The 16,538-nt window shown below is 35.4% G+C and overlaps 1 protein-coding gene and 2 pseudogenes across 1 annotated transcript; 2 read left to right on the forward strand and 1 right to left on the reverse strand.

The window, feature by feature from the left end:
• Positions 1-9,096: 9,096 nt before the first annotated feature.
• LOC113766619 lies at positions 9,097-9,333 on the forward strand. The gene has a single exon (XM_027310793.1). The coding sequence runs from the start codon at positions 9,097-9,099 to the stop codon at positions 9,331-9,333; it is 237 nt and encodes a 78-aa protein (XP_027166594.1).
• Positions 9,334-11,362: 2,029 nt separating this feature from the next.
• Positions 11,363-13,068, forward strand: LOC113764568 (annotated as a pseudogene).
• Positions 13,069-13,856: 788 nt separating this feature from the next.
• On the reverse strand, positions 13,857-15,781 carry LOC113766620 (annotated as a pseudogene).
• Between the last annotated feature and the right edge of the window lie 757 nt (positions 15,782-16,538).

A 16,538-nucleotide genomic window follows, 5' to 3' on the forward strand; every position in this document is an offset into this window, starting at 1 on the left:
TAATAATTTAAGAATTTCCTCAGAGCAGAGAGAGGAGTTAACGGCAAGAAGAACAAAGGGGCAAGAGAGAACCAGGAAGTCTGGGAAAGTGAAGCCACGTGAAAAAAAGAAATCAAGCGAGAAGGAACCAAGGGAGGAGAAGCCACTTCACCAGCGCAAAAGGCATCTAGTGGGCTCTCGATTCCAGGGACAGTGCGATAATCCTGAGGTAAATCCAGTTTAGCTTCATGAAGGTTTGAGTTCATCACATCTGTCTTGCATCTTTTAGTTCATCTTTTTCTGTAGTTTCTGAAGCTTTCTAAAGCTTTCGGGCAAGTAGATGTTCAATGATTGCATGATTTGGTTAAAAGGCAGCAACTTTTGATGAACCTAGCTTTTGTTTACCACAAGTTTCTTTCTTTTCTGCATTTCTGTGATTGGTAACATGGTTAGACCTTCGGGAATTAGACAATGTTATGAGGGTTGTGTGATTCTAAATGGGCTGAGATCATTACGGTGGATCTGTCTATTGTGAAGCTTGTCTGAGCTTTCTTTTCTTCTTCGCATGAGTAGACTTAGTTTTGATTGAAATGGCTGCAAAAGGTTTCCTTTGTGTATATGGATGGGGATTTGCTGTAATTTTGTTGCTTGGAGTCAGAGTATGACGTTCGGGTATCTCGTTTGGAGGTTGTATAATCTTAAATGCCTGAACTGAAAAATTGGAAAAAACAAAATCTGGTGCTCTTCAAGGCCAAAATTGCTGGTTGAGTTTCTTGCCTGGCCGAGATTTTCTTTTTGAATTTGCTGACTGTCCTGTGTGAGACCGCCTGTATGTTTGCTGCAATAAGCTCGCAGTTTTTTTTGGTGTCTTGCCGCTATTTTTTTAGTCTGCTGAAGTAAAAATTTCTGATGTCAACAAGACTCTCTTTTGTCATCTCGGTTATGCGTGATTTGCTGCAGAATGCGTCTGTCTATATGTGAATGTCGAGCTGCTGTAATTTTGTTTGTTTGAAATTAGAAAATGATGTTTAACCCAGATTTTTAGTCATAGCAAAGGAAAACCTGCGCATTCACGATAAAAATCCAGAAACCAGCAATAGAAAAGCAAAAATTTGAAACCTGCATATGAAAGCATGAAGTTGCAAAAAAATTCTGAATCAACCGCAGCTGGCTTCATTTGCTTGCTGAAGTTTGAAACCATTGATGTTTTGCTAAACTTTTCGCTTGTTTGAATGAAGTGACTAAGCTTTCTATCGTTTGGTATGAATGAAGTTAGTTGTTTCTGGAAAATCTAATCAAGGTTGTGATTAAGAAACTTGAGTTTGAGAAGAAGTTGCAGCAGATTTCATTTCATTTGCTAGAGTACAAACATATTGCAGAAACAAGTTCCTACGTAGTCGCATGAAGTTTGCATGCAAATCTTCGTAGAAATTTGCAGTTGGCTCCCTTACATTTCCCATGACGCCACTAAGGCCCAAAATAAAAAGAAGTCATTCAATTTGATCCCTCTTGAATGTCAATTTCCTTTAGCATGTTTTAATTTGTTTTTGGACAGATTGCTTGGGGTCTTTAGGATGGATTTTGAGTACTTAATGTGTTCTTGATAAATTTTAGCTTTGATTTGGATTCTTAGTGGAGTCTTGAGTCTTTTGTGATTTGAATGTAGCAAATTGATTTTATTCAACTTGGTGGTTTTATGATTGAGTTTTAGAGGTGTCGCCTTATGGTTTTAATTTTAATTTTTTTATTTTTTCCTATTCGATAAATTAATCCCTCAAATTTTCTTTTCTCTTTCAATCGGGTCCTGATTTAGTTGAATATGGCCTGTTTAGGCACTAAAGGCTTTGATTATTCAATTTCGTATTTATGCAATTATTGGTGATGCCTTAACCTTTTTCTTGCTTTTGGACCTTTAAAGTTCTTAAAACGTTTTAATTGGTTTCGGTTTGATTGATTGATGGTTGCTTTTGGATCCTAAAATGCAAGTGAAACCACTCATTCACCCTTATTTGATCTTGGACCCCTGAAATTCCATAATGATTAATCGGACTTGAGGGGTTATTAATGTTAGCAAGTGAATCATTAGGAGTGTTTACTTTAGGACTTGGTTGATAATCTCTCCTCCTTGGTAACCGTGCATTATTTGATTGCATTTTAAGATGGTTTAGATGATCGGTTGGTCTAATTTGTTTTTTTATTTGATCATTTCTAAGTTGCAAAGTGAGGACGGATTCGATGTTTGATGGATTCCGATTGTCATATTTGTCTTTTATCATTATATTGGTGCATTAATCCTTTCCTTTGAATGGTTTTAGCCCAAATTAGCTTCTTCTTTAGCGACTATAGCCCAAGTTGAGTCTTGTTCACCTTACTAGCATTACACACGGGGGGGAAGGTACAACTTCTTTTATCCCTTTTTGTCTCTCCTATGTGATCTTATGTGTTATGTGAATATGCCTGTCTACTTCGCTTTCCTTACCTCCTTGCATGCATTTACTTACTTTTTACTTTTATTTAAGTTTTATGGGGTATGTGTACACCTCTTGGCTTGTAATAGATAGGGCTCGGAGAGCATCTGGTCCATTTCCCCTTCCCCTTTATGCTTTTATGGGGTATGTGTACACCTCTTGGCTTGTAATAGATAGTGCTCGGAGAGCATCTGGTCCATTTCCCCTTCCCCCTTGGTTGCTTGCTTTTGTTGCTACATGTTTAATTGCTTTATTAGGTTCTTGCATCTAGTCGAGCATGCTAAGTGCTACGTGTTACGTGTTTACGAGCGTTTTGGCATGTCTACTTGCTTTCATAACTATGAATGAATGGAATGGATGAATGTACGTCACCACACTAGTCCAACGCTAGTTGTGGCTTCTTTTATCGTTTCCACTAGTCCAACGCTAGTCGGAATTCGTAGAATGGGCTAGTCCAACGCTAGACCCTTAGGGATTTCCCCTCGTTAGCACATCATTTGCTTGTTCACCACATATCACGCATTTTCCTTAGTGTTATCATTTGGCATGATCCTCGAACCCCTTTCCCCTCATTTTAGGTTTTGCACCCCATACTAGCTATAGGGTTCATTTTGCTTGAGTGTCCCCTTCCGATAAGGGAAACGAGCGAGTGTGGCTACTCAATAGCCTTAGCACGCTAGTTTCGCCTTCTAATCAAAAGGAAAATCAAAGTCGAAAAGTTAGGAGTCAACCCCCGTACCCGACTTGTTGCATTCCTATAGGGTCATACTTTCATTTTTATCACCTACATACTCTCTTAACCACATTTTTTACATTTCTCAAACCATACTTCATCTTACTACATTTTACCCATCACTTGCTTATTTTCACTTCACAAATGACATTCCACTTTACCTTATATATCTATTATTCTATTTTCATACATTTGCACACGAAAAACACTTGAACTTTATACAATTTCACACAAGCACCTTTATACAACTTCGCACACTTGCACTTACATTTCTTGCATCTTTCATACACTTTCACACTTGCACACATTTGCATTAATCGACCTCTATGAGGTTTTCCTTTGTTGGCCGCCACAATTCATGTGGTTTGGGACCAAAAGCCTCACGAGAGACATCGTAGAATTTAGGATTGCATTTTCCTTTTCGTTTTGCATTCATATAGTCATATCCAACGTGCGAACATACATTGGGTAGAAAACTAGGAAAGGTAAGGTTAAGTCGCGCAACTAGCCTTGGCTAGGTCAAAGGGGTGCCTTGGATTCTATCATTGCCTTCCCCTTTGTCAAACGTGACTCCCGAGCCTTTTTCTTTGGCTTACGTGGACTAGGAGTCGTTTTTAAAAGGGTTTTACTATTTCGTCTTTAAAAATTTATTTTTAGGTGACTTGGTACACCTTAATCATTACCAAGTGGCGACTCCAATTTCTCATTCAAAACCCTTTTAAAAACTGTTTTTTGGGTCGAATCGTCGCTTTTTCAAGTCCCATATTAGACCCATATCTTTTTCAATCAAAATTCAATCAAAAACATCTTTCTCAAATCATTTATTTTTCATATCAAAAATGGGGCGCGACAGTCGGTTAGTGGCTGAGTCACACGAATTGTAATAAATGCGGGGTCCACTGCTTTCCAAGTTAACAGAAATTTGTTTCTTCCTCTCTCCAATTTCCCTCTTCCACATTCTCTCTCCCTCTCTCTCTCTTTCTTCTTCTCCTTATTTCCTATTCCTTTTCAATTGAATGATTAATCACTCCAATTTGCATGGTTAATCACTTCAGTTCTTAACATATTGTGGCAAAAGATTGACAAGGGCATTGTGGCTAGGTTTACAGTTTACAAATAGGTTGCCATTTGGGCTATAATTAAGCGTGTTGAGATGGAATTTTTATCTGCCCCCTGTAAATTTACAATAAGGTCCCAGGTTCGACTCCCGCGTGCTACAGTTGTTGGTCATCTTTGGAACGAAGCTCTGCCTAATTTGAAGGGATTAGTTTGGGTGATCCCGGTATCCCCCTTCAGACCCCAGAAAAAAAAAGATGGAATCTTTATCCAAATTGGGTCTGAACATTTTACGGCCTTGATTGGTTAAGAAAATTTACACGACTCAGATTATAAGTTGTACATCAATTTTAACGACGTGTGCGCAACTCGAAAAAAAAAAAAAGAAGAAGATAAATTTACATTTTGTTCAAATTGATTTACATTCGGAACAAATGCATGCATATTTTGTTCAAATGCATAAAACCGTTCCGGAGCCCCGATCCCTTAAATGAAGACATTGATCGGTTCTGCTGTAATATATTCAATTAGTATCGGCTTGGGATGGAAAAAAAATGAAATTACGAGACAAAGATAGCAAGTTTTCCACCTGGTAGTAATTAATCTAAGAAATAATCAATTAAACCACTTTGAAAAGAAGATATTTATTATGAAAGAAAAACAAATGTAAAAATCTCACCATTGATCTTCAGATACGTAATAGTAAATTACTGTCAATCAGCCAATCTCAGATACGTAATGGTAAAATCTATATTTTCTACTTGTGTGAAAGTTTATTTGTTTGCCAACAAAAAGGCATATTTGGGCCTTCACAGAAATCAGAACCGCACTCTTTGCTGGTAATAATAATCCCTTTCAACTTTTCAACTCAATGTGCTATATATATATGCTCTATTCAACTTTTCATGTCTAAATTGCGTTATAGCATAATTATTGTACGAATCCCCAAAAGTTTCAATGGACAAGAAACTACTATTTTTTTTTTGTGATATTAACAATCCCTTGCACGATCAATTCAATAATGTTATGAGTAATTCAGTGAAAATTTGACTATCGGCTCATACTAATCAATCACATTGTTTAATCTGTGTGCCTCAAGCCCACAAATATAGGCTATTTTTATTTCATTTTAAGGAAAATTGTTTAAAATGTCTTCCACATTTTGTTAAATGAAAATTTTCGTCTTTCACTTTTAAAATATTAATTTTATGTTTTTTTTTACAAATTTAATTTTGCAAAATTTTATCCAATCTAAATTTTTGACCATTTTTTAGTTTGAAATCACTACGCGACTCATATGTAATCATTTTTTTTAAGATATAAAAAGATCAAATTCCACTTTTTTAGAGGCAAAAATAAAAATGAATTAGATCGGATCCCACTTTTTAGGAGAAAAATAAACATATTCAGGTCAGATCCTACGTTTTTAGAGGCAAAAATAATTATGAATTGGATCATTTATTTAATTACACATGAGATTTAACTTTTTTACTCTGAAAAAAAAAGAAGACCATTTATAGATTACGTGAGGGACTTATGACAAAAAGTGATAAAAAACTAAATTTTACTGATTTGATTTTATAAGAAATATAAATTGACTATTTCAAAAGTAAAGAACGAAAAATTTATTTTGACAAAATGTAAACAACTTTTTAAATGATTTGTCCTAATTTTATTGGACCCTGTTCCTACCTTCAAATCAAATGTGAAAATCGCCCTTGGACAACATTGTATGATTCTGTGTAGAATTGTCGAGCACTTGCTAGTTTCATGTAGGCCGAAGCCTTTGCAAAACAGTCTGTACGTAGCATGGATGAGCATGTAACACGTATAATACAAAGGTTGTGGACGTGGAACACATCTAACATCGCTCCCTCATGCATGCACAACACAAACTAGCAACATGAAACGTGGCACAAAGGGATCAAAATTCGAACCAGATAAAAGTTGTTGTTCATCCTAGGATCTCGTAGATGGATTTTAAGGAAAAACAAGAAAGAAGGGAAACCCCATCAACTAGTTACCAGTACCAAGGAATACAAAAAATTATTGAACATAGGTAGAGAGATTTAAGGTTGTTCTAAAATCTATATCTATATAAATTTGAGAAGGAATTTTTAGCAACAAGTCTCCACACATCTTTCCACTATCAATTCCATTTTTCTAGCATTTCACATTTAATTTAATTTGTAAAATATATTCTTCTTAACTTCCACATCTACTCTTCACATTTGACATTGTTGGTTACTTTTTAAAATCATTCCATTTCAAATTGTTGGTTAATGTGCATGTTATCCTATTTGAACTTCAACTCGTCACGTTTCCGATTGTCTTGCGTTATTTATGATTCTACTCCAATTAAAACTTCTATAAGACCATAACAAGATATAACAAATATAATATTTTTTCATGCTTCCTTATTAATTTAAATAAGTAAGATTATTTATACTCCATTTTTGTTATGCACACTTCAATAATCATTTTGATCATATAGTTTTCATTAATTAGACTATATGATAAAACAAATGGTGGAATTGCAAATAATAAAAAACGGAGTGCAATTAACATTTTCCTAAGTAATAAAAAATGGAGTGCAAATAACATTTTCCTAAGTAAGAAGCATAGTTATTAAACCCGACCCGGCCCAACGGTTCAACCGGTCAAACCGGTGAACCGGCCATGAAACCGGACTGGGTTCTTAAGAAGATCATTTCTGCATTGAATCCATTGACTTTTCAACGGACCGGCGGTTGAACCGACCGATTTTACGAGGACCCCGGTTTATGGAAAAATTTTATAAACATTGCTAGAATGGAGATTCGAACGAGTGACCTCATGCAAAGAAGTAGACTACCATTATCGCCAGACCAGTCAACCATTTATTAGTTATTTTGTTCTTATACTATATATTAGAGTCTTATTCTTATTTTATTTCTCCAAAACAAAATTTATTTGGAATCTTTTAATAACATTTTTATTATTCCCTGAACTCTATAAATTATGAAATTGACTTAAAAATAACATATTACACAAATCATTTTAAAGGCAAATATTATTCTTAATAAACTTTTGCACTTAAAATTTATAAATAAACTAGATAATTACACTTAGATAAAATTTTATACTTGAAATTTGGTGGATTACTAATTAAATTTAGGTTGTTAATTCTTATAAAAATTAATGAATCTATAATAAATTAAACTAACTGAATATTTATTATGGCATAAAAAATTATAAAACATAATATTTAAATATATGTAATGACCCACTAGTTGGACCACTCATCCACCGGTTGAACCAGTAACCCGTTGACCCACCACTTTCACCGGGTTCCTCCCTAGGCCGGATTTAATAACTATGGTAAGAAGTGACTTCCATGCCTTTCTAATTTAAATAAATAAGAAGTGCTCCACTTATATAGGAATTTGGTTTGAAGTTTATTAGTGGGAGGGTAAATAAAGAGAAAACATTACCAAACTTAGTAAAAGTAAAAAGTAAATGGTAATATTTTATTTTTTAACTTAGTAATCCCAAGTAAAAGAGCAAAATTAAATAGAAAACAAAAAGGAAATAATGTCGTGGATTTAAAAAATCAACAATGGTACTATTCATGAAATCTAAATTATGAAATCACTAAATAAAAAACAAAGTACCACTGGCCTTTTAACGTGGAATTTTTTTTTTTGAAATATTCATTTTTGATAAAAATAATGATAATAACAACACCAATTCTAACAAAAAATTTTAAAAAAATAACATTATAGTTTAAGAGAAAAATATAGAACATTCGACCCTAAAATACTACTTAATTTGTATATATCTAGCCCAAATTTGACCCTGATTAGATTTGAATAAGAGTGCAAAACCCAAAAACTAAGGATAACTTTTGGTATCATTAATTATTTTATGTATTCTTATTGCTGTCTTCATATGTAAATATTATTTGCTATGTTAAAATATATATATATTGATTGTAGTACTTGAGGATATTATAGATATTATCAGTTTTTCATTTCCATTTTTAGATACTAATAATTGCAACCATTGTAATCAATTTTCAATTTTATATTTTCATGATGACAGGTTAAAGTTAAATATCGCAGGGATATGAATTTAGAGGTTGGGTATGGGGGTAGGAGGGAGAGAAGAAAATGATGAGGAGTTGAAAAGTGTCAAGACAGGTTGAAGAAGAAATGTGAGTTACAAGGATGTGCGGAGAAGGGAGAGAAGAAGAAAGGGGATTGCAGGGATATGACAGAGATAACGAAAAAAAAAAAAATAGAGAGAGTGATACCATGATAGAAAATACGAAAGTCGTAGGAAACATCTGATGACTAGCTGGTGGATAAGAAAATAGGGAAATGATGGTGATTTTAATAATTTTCAGAACTCTAAAAACATACTACCGAGATTTTTTTTAAATATACGTTAAAGTTTATGAAAAATGCTAATCTAAATGCAGTCATCAATTTTAGCGGTACAAGATATGAGAAAGATTTTTTTTCTAAAAATGGAAGAAAATAAGTTGGTTATAATTTATTTTTTTATATTATAAGTTTTGATATATAGGTATAACATAATATATTTTGTCGGATATCGATAAATTGATTTTTTTTTAGAAAACTCTTCTCATCTCACCAGTCAACCTAACCCTCTCCTTAAATGTGTTAACAATTCCACTATCATATAAATCATTATAAATTAAAAATTTTTCAACATGTTAAGCATACACTTCTTTAAATTTTTTAATCTATATATATTATTCTGTACCACAATAGATAAATATATACAATATTATTTTGATTTGAAATATAATCCTTGCATAGCACGGGTCAAAATACTAGTAAGGTGAAATTAAGGATGTCTGGGGCACAAGGAGCACAACCAAAGGAGTCCTATACGGCTACAACGTATGAATCAAAAGATGGAGGAGAGAACAAGCCCAGAACCGACCTTTATTCCAAGGAGGATGAGGGCTATATTGAGGTTGATAAAATTCAGGAGAAAGTAGAGGATCCTGTGGGCAAGGGAGGTCCTGTTTTTGGCGCTGGCAAGGATGATGACAAGGAGGACTTGGGTGTTACTGGAACTCGTTAATTAATTAGTATGCATGGTCTTTTTTGTTCCTTCTTTTTATGGGAAAGCTGGGGGTTTCTGTTAAGTTCTGATAGTTTCTATGGGTGTAAATCTTTAATCTAGACTCTTCCATTTGTTTTTCATGGTTTTTTGATCATCGTATTTGGTCTTAATTTTGTATAAAAAATTGATTCCCTGCACTCAGAAGAATTTATTTTGGTAACGGAGTTCTGATGTAACTCGTGTATTGGAAGTTATCATCAGTTCCACTTCCTTCTAATGAAGTTTGCAATCACCTCTGCTTTCCTTGTCTGCGAGTTGAATTCTCTGTAAAGTTGGACATGATTTTTTTTCCCCCTCTCTGATAGCTCCTGGGCTTCATTGTGTTGTCTCGGAAACAGCATTTAATTTCTTGGATGGTAAGTTCCTGGCAACAACCAAAGTTGACAAAAACTGGGTAGGATCCTACCTGAATATGCTTTCCATGTCATGGATGATGTGTTGAATGGATTATAGATTTGTCTAATCTTGTGGATTAATTAGTCTTCTCTGATCTCATTAGCCTATACGGGCCTACATCATTGATACCAAATCAACATCATTAAGCATAAATTACAGTCACTAATTTGCTGTTTTAGGAAGGAAATGTATGTTGTTGCCTCTCCTGGCCATGTCCATTTCAGCTGAATAACAAGTTTCATTGGAATTCTTTTCTTGCCAAGCGTTAATTCTCTAAATCTGCTGCGTGCAAAAAGATACTCTACTATTGTGGCAGCTCACCAAACAGTAGAAAGAGACTGTTTTCTTCTCCAAATAGAACACTTTAGCTTCTTGCTGAATAGACAAAAGTGGTTGTCTAACTCTAACGTGATAGTACTTTCAAATGAAATCCAAATATGTTGTTTTTTAGTGGTTTTGATTCTTCGAACATATGGAAATTTTCTACCCGCTGTGTTCCATGACTTGATTTTTGTACCCAAAAGAATGAAAGACTTCAGTCCACAAAAGAAACAGATAAAGGAATGAAAACGAAGAAATGAAGAATGGGAGCAGGCTAAATACTTTTGTGTTTAAGCATCTCATGTTCTTTTCTCATATTGACAAATTGTCCACGGGAGAAAATTGAAGCAGCGGAGTTAGGACGTCCGACACACTACTATTTGCGAGGAGAATGAAATGACACTTTGACAAAGCCAGCATTTAAGGGGTTTAATAAGTTAGAAGAAGGATGAATTAGTACACAAAAACTCATGACTAGTATGAAATAGAATAATTTTTTTTGTAAAATAGTCTAGTCTGCTGCTGATTTGAACAGAATTTTTATGCACGGCCAGGCTCTGTGAACAGAAAAAAAAATGTGGGCTTTTTCAGGCAGGAAACTTTTGGTGCAAAAGGACCTAACTGGTCCAAATCACTTGCAGAATACAAGGCAAGCTTGTCATTCAAAATTGAGGAATCTACAATTTGACGTAGAGCCATACAAGGCTTGAAATGTGGACCAAATTGTTTGAACGTTCAAAGTTAGCTGAGCTGTTGAAGCTTTTAAGTTTTCCGGGTTATGTTTGTCCAATGAATGCTGCTAAAGACTGTAATGATTGCTATCTGAGAAGTCCGTAGATTGAGAAGAAGTCCAGGCATGAAACCTTGACATTCGAATCAGCTAATGAAGAAAAGATGTCCTAAACAGATGATTGGCTTTGAAGTATTTAACATTAATTAACATCTTTCAGACCATAAAATACGAGATAAGAATGTGGAAAAATGAAGAATGAAACCATGAGAAAGAAAGAAAAGTGAGTCCTTGCAGATTCCAGACTGCAATCTTGAAAAATTATAAACTATGGAAGGTCAGAAAGTGGTTTTTCTGCGCAACTCAAAACACGTAATGCTTAGGTCTAAGAAAGTTGCTGGGTACAACCTTAACAGAATTCATTAATTCAAATCGAACTTGAGCAGAATGTCAAAGTCATAGATTTTACCGAACTGGAGGCAATTTGCTTGTTTAGCTCTATAAATACAACAGAACTCATCATCCAGTTCTTCTGCAACCAACTTCTTGTTTCATTTGCATCCCTCTACCCTGCATTTGCAACTTACTCCTAAAATGGCACCCCTGAGATGGCTCTTGATCTTTGTTGCATGTTTCCTTTCATGCACAGTCTTGGAAAGTCTGAGACCTGTCCTGATTGTTTTATCCATTCTCGGGCAGGTTATTACCCAAATTCTGACAAAAAAGGAACAGAAGGTCAGGATCAAGCTACATATACAAATTCATAAGCATGAGCAGGAAAGCGTGTTGTCTTGCTTGCTTTGCAATTTTAGATGACATGAATTCATGCACATTAATTGCTAGCACTAATATCGCGCTTAATATGATCGCAGTTGGGAAATGTGGCTTTGGTAAGTTTGGAGCAACACTCAATGGCGGTGACATTTCGGCTGCAGCAGAGCTGTATCGAGCGGGTGTAGGATGTGGCGCTTGCTATCAGGTAATTACAGCATGCCACAATATTATACATGTCATTAGAATGCCTGACGTTTTCATATGCTTGTATGCATTATCTATATTTATGTCTAATGACTCTATCATGCTGCTCTTAATCAGGTAAGGTGCACTAACAGTTATTATTGCCTGGATAAAGGAGTAACTGTAGTCATAACTGACCATGGAAGCAGTGATCGAACTGACTTCATTCTCAGCCAGCGAGCCTTTAGTCAGATGGCACAGAGCATAGATGAAGCAGCCTCTCTACTGGCACTTGGAATAGTTGACATTGAATATAGAAGGTTAGAGATACATGTGAACAAAAAAACTACAAGATATGCTTCATGGTCATTAAGAAAGCTTCTAGATTTAACTAATAACAGATGATTTAGAAGTTAGAAGCTCACAAATTGAACTTTCATATGACTGAGAGGAGAGCATCTGCAGGAACTATATGTTCTTTTCCTTGGGTTTACCATTGATTTATTCCATAAAAGTAATTAAGCAAGTCCATGAAAACACAAAACTTCATTATATCCTCCATGGAAGTAAAACCTCTGTGAACTAAATGAATCTCTCTGTCTCTTTTTGAACAGGGTCTCATGTAGCTATCTTAACAAAAATACTACATTCAAGATCGATGAGAGCAGCAATAACCCTTATTATTTAGCTTTTGAAATACTGTACCAGCAAGGAAAGATGGACATTACAGCTGTGCAGCTCTGTGAGGTACCACACAGTGCTTTTTCCCCTTTGATACTGGAACCTACTCATTTTCCATAGACCAAGTTTATGAAAGATATTGTCAAATTATCTGTAAAACAAGAATAGTTTTGTTTCACAGACTTTGAGTGTCACAATATTAATTAATCAGTCTGGGTAAAAGCACACTACCTAGACTCCTTGACTATAGTTCAGAAGTGTGCTTAACTTACAAATGCACATTTTTCTTTGTGCAGACACAAACCTTTGTTTGTAAACTATTGGATAGGACTCATGGAGCAGTATGGACAACCACCTCGCCACCAAGCGGGCCTTTATCGATAAGGATGCTATTTAGTGCCAATGATGAAGATGAGACATGGGTAGTTCCAGTCAATAACATACCAGGAAATTGGAAACCTGGAGACACATATGACTCAGGAGTACAAGAAATGCATAGCCAAAGAAACTGAATGTTGTCATTCTACGGTCAATAAGTCCTCGGTGTTCTTGTGCTTTATTTTTTATTCGTTTCGTATCCAAATTTAGTCAGGAGATGGTACAAGAAGTTGGCGTTCTACAGTTAGTCATTCCATTACTGCTCACTAGTAAAAGTAACCAGGAGAAGAATTATAGGTTTGTAGTAATTCTCTACTATAGACTGTGGACTAATTGTATCCTCCTCCTATGTCAAAACAATTGATTGCATATGAATAAATTGGATGCAAGACATAATTATTTTTCTTTCAACATTTACTCATAAAGCTTTCAAAGCTTCATATCTCTGATAGACAAGATGTTGATTGTATCTGTCAATATACAGCATTTCATGTTACTTCTGAACAAACTGAACAACTTTTGTGAATTTACAACTATATCTCACCTGGGCAGCAATGGCCTTGAATACTTGAATGCCAATGCTAATTCATAAACTGAGATCAACAGTATTCCACGATGAAGTTGGGCAATCATAACTTAGGAAATCACCCTATTGTCTATGCAAGTGATGAACCACGAAAAGTCATACCATCACCTTCAATTCAGAAGCCAGGCTAGGATATCTGATAGATAATTGGTATTCAGGTCAACTTTTGCCTAGCATGCTTACGTCTCAAATAATCGCAACTCAATATTAACACGAACACGTTCTGATTTTTTGCATATGCTGAGCGAAATCTTCAGTTAAAAAAAATATCATCAACTGTTTTCCCTTTGCTTCAAATATATAACTTCCAGAACTCAATCTTCTCTAGCAGGGAGTTTTGTGTTGGTTTAATCCTTCTATTCATGAATTTGGTCTCCGAATAACCAATTTTGATAATTTCTTCCACAAAGAATATATATTCCTCTTCCTGTTCTATTGTCTGCATGACAACTTCAATTGAGCACCCATTTCACTCAACATAGAGTAAACCATGCTTCTCTTGTGGGCTGATCTAGTTTTCTGAGACATATCTGATTTTAAATCCATCAAGTGCACAAGGCTAGACCCAGCTTCCTTTTCTGTGCCCTTTTCTTTCATCAACTTTCTTATATTCTCCACATCATCCCATCTCCCTTCTGTGGCATATATGTTGGACAATAACACATATGGCCCAATATCCCCTGGTTCCATACCAATTAATCGCTTTGCAACAATCTGTCCAAGTTCTAGTCTGGAGTAGGTCCTGCATGCCGAAAGTACAGACCCCCATAGAGCTGTTCCTGCTTCCACGGGAATTGTCTTAACAAGTTCTTCACTATCATGCACCAACCCAGCCCGGCCAAGGAGATCAACCATGCAACCATAGTGCTCAACCTTGGGCTCTATATTGTAAACTCTATGCATTAAATCAAAGTACCACCAGCCCTCTAACACCATCCCAGCATGATTACATGCACTTGGGATGCATGTAAAAGTGGCATCATTTGGCATCATTTGGCATCAGTCCACACTTTTCCACCTCCATAAACATTTCAAGAGCTTTTTCTCCATGCCCTTGCATCCCATATCCCATAATCATAGAATTCCATGATACAACACTTCTCTCTGGCATCTCATCAAAGATCAACTTCGCCAAATCCATAGCCCCACATTTTGCAAACATTGTCAAGAGAGTTGTCATAAGCAACACATCTGGCTTGATTCGTCCACTACCTTTTATATAGGAATGAATCCATTGACCTCGATCAAGCCTTCCCAGATGTCCACAAGAGATCAGAACACTTACAAGTATAGCCTCATTCGGCTGAACATCTCCTTCCACCATCATCTCATCAAACAATCTCAAACACTCAGAATAGTCCTTCAACCTCACATAAAGAGCCAACATAGTAGTCCAAGAAACCATATTCCGGCAATCCATTTGATCAAATAACATCCTCGCTCCATCTTTATTTCCAGTCCTGGCATAGCCATCAATCATACAATTCCAAGAAACAACATCACGAGAAGGCATCTCCTCAAACAACTCCTTTGCCGCCACCATATCCCCAACCCCTACATACCCTGTAATTATTGAATTCCAACTAAAAACATCCCTTTCGTGCATCCCATCGAAAATCTGCCTTGCAAAACCCAGTTCTCCATTCTTCACATACCCATCAATCATCGTATTCCAAGTTACCAGATCTGAGTCAGAACATAAATCAAATACCTTCCTTGCATCCCAAATTTTTAAACAAACAGAATACATATGAATCAGAGCATTCCTAACAAATAAATCCAACTCAAACCCACATTTCACAACACGACAATGAATCTTTATCCCTTCATCTAACAAACCCACATCAGCACAAGCTTTAACTAATATAGGAAAAGTATAATTATTCTGAAAGACGCAATTTTTAACCATTCCATTATAGTAAAAAGCCAATGCCTTTTTTGGGTCATTGAATCTCACGTATCCTCTAATTATAGTATTAAATAGAAAAGCATCTGGGTATTCAAGATTATCAAATATTTTAATGGCACAAGGAAGTGTAGACTCAGAAGAACAGAGCTTTTTAATTGCTCTGCCGGAAGCAAGGGGATGTTGAATGAGGCCCGAGACAACGAGTTGGGTATATATTTGGTTGAAATGATAGAGATTAGGACTGATAGAGTCTAAAATGCAGGATGGGGTGGCTAAGATCTAAAATCTGCACCCCATCATGGTCTAGATGGCTGGGGCCTCGTTTATCGGTATCAGACCAGAGTTTTGGAGTTGGCCTGGCAAGATTTCTCTGGGTTTTGATGAACTTTTCAAGGGTTCTTGAGGAAAGGTCGATTGAATTTCTGGCGGCTCTGAGCCTAACGGTCATCTTTTTCTGTCCAAGATTTGGCGGCAAGATCAGAGAGGGACTGTATAGTTTGGTGTTTTACAGTTAAATTTCTGTATAATGATGCTTACTTCATCAGTTTACACCCCGTACTCTTGTCAAAATAATTTTAAAAAAGTCGTTCCGAAAATGAAAAAAAAAACATTGGTTTGAACTTTGAACTCTTATGCTTTTAGCTTGGCCAGATTATTATAGGTCATGAATTGAAATGATCTTTCATCAATTGAAACTTCTTTTACAAAAAATGTTGATTGGAAATTATATTTAAAGTTCTTTGGCAATATGTTTACGAGGAATAGCGGAATCCAAATTAAGCCATTGCAGTTTTTTTTTTTATCATTATGTAAATTTCTTACACCTATAATTTTCGAGCAACACTATTCATGTTTAACCTGTGGTTTGAACTCTTAAATTTGTGCTTTTAACTTGGCCAAATTATTATAGGTCATGAATTGATTAATTGAAATAATCTTTCAGCAATTAGATGTTTTGAAATGTTTTTATAAAACATTTATTGAAACCTCTTTTTTTATTAATGTAGTACAAAAAATGTTGATTGGAAAATACGTTTAAAGTTGTTGGGTAATATGCTTACGAAAATAGTGGAATTCAAATAACTTGGGTGCAATATTTTGTCAAGAAGAACTAACCTGGGTGCAATTTAAAATTGTATAAACCTTCCAAAAAGACAGAGCATCGTAGTTTTAACGCATAGAATAACTTATTCCATTTCAGTAGC

Source organism: Coffea eugenioides, chromosome 3 (genome assembly GCF_003713205.1).
Source record: "Coffea eugenioides isolate CCC68of chromosome 3, Ceug_1.0, whole genome shotgun sequence".
NCBI classification, from domain to species: Eukaryota; Viridiplantae; Streptophyta; class Magnoliopsida; order Gentianales; family Rubiaceae; genus Coffea; species Coffea eugenioides.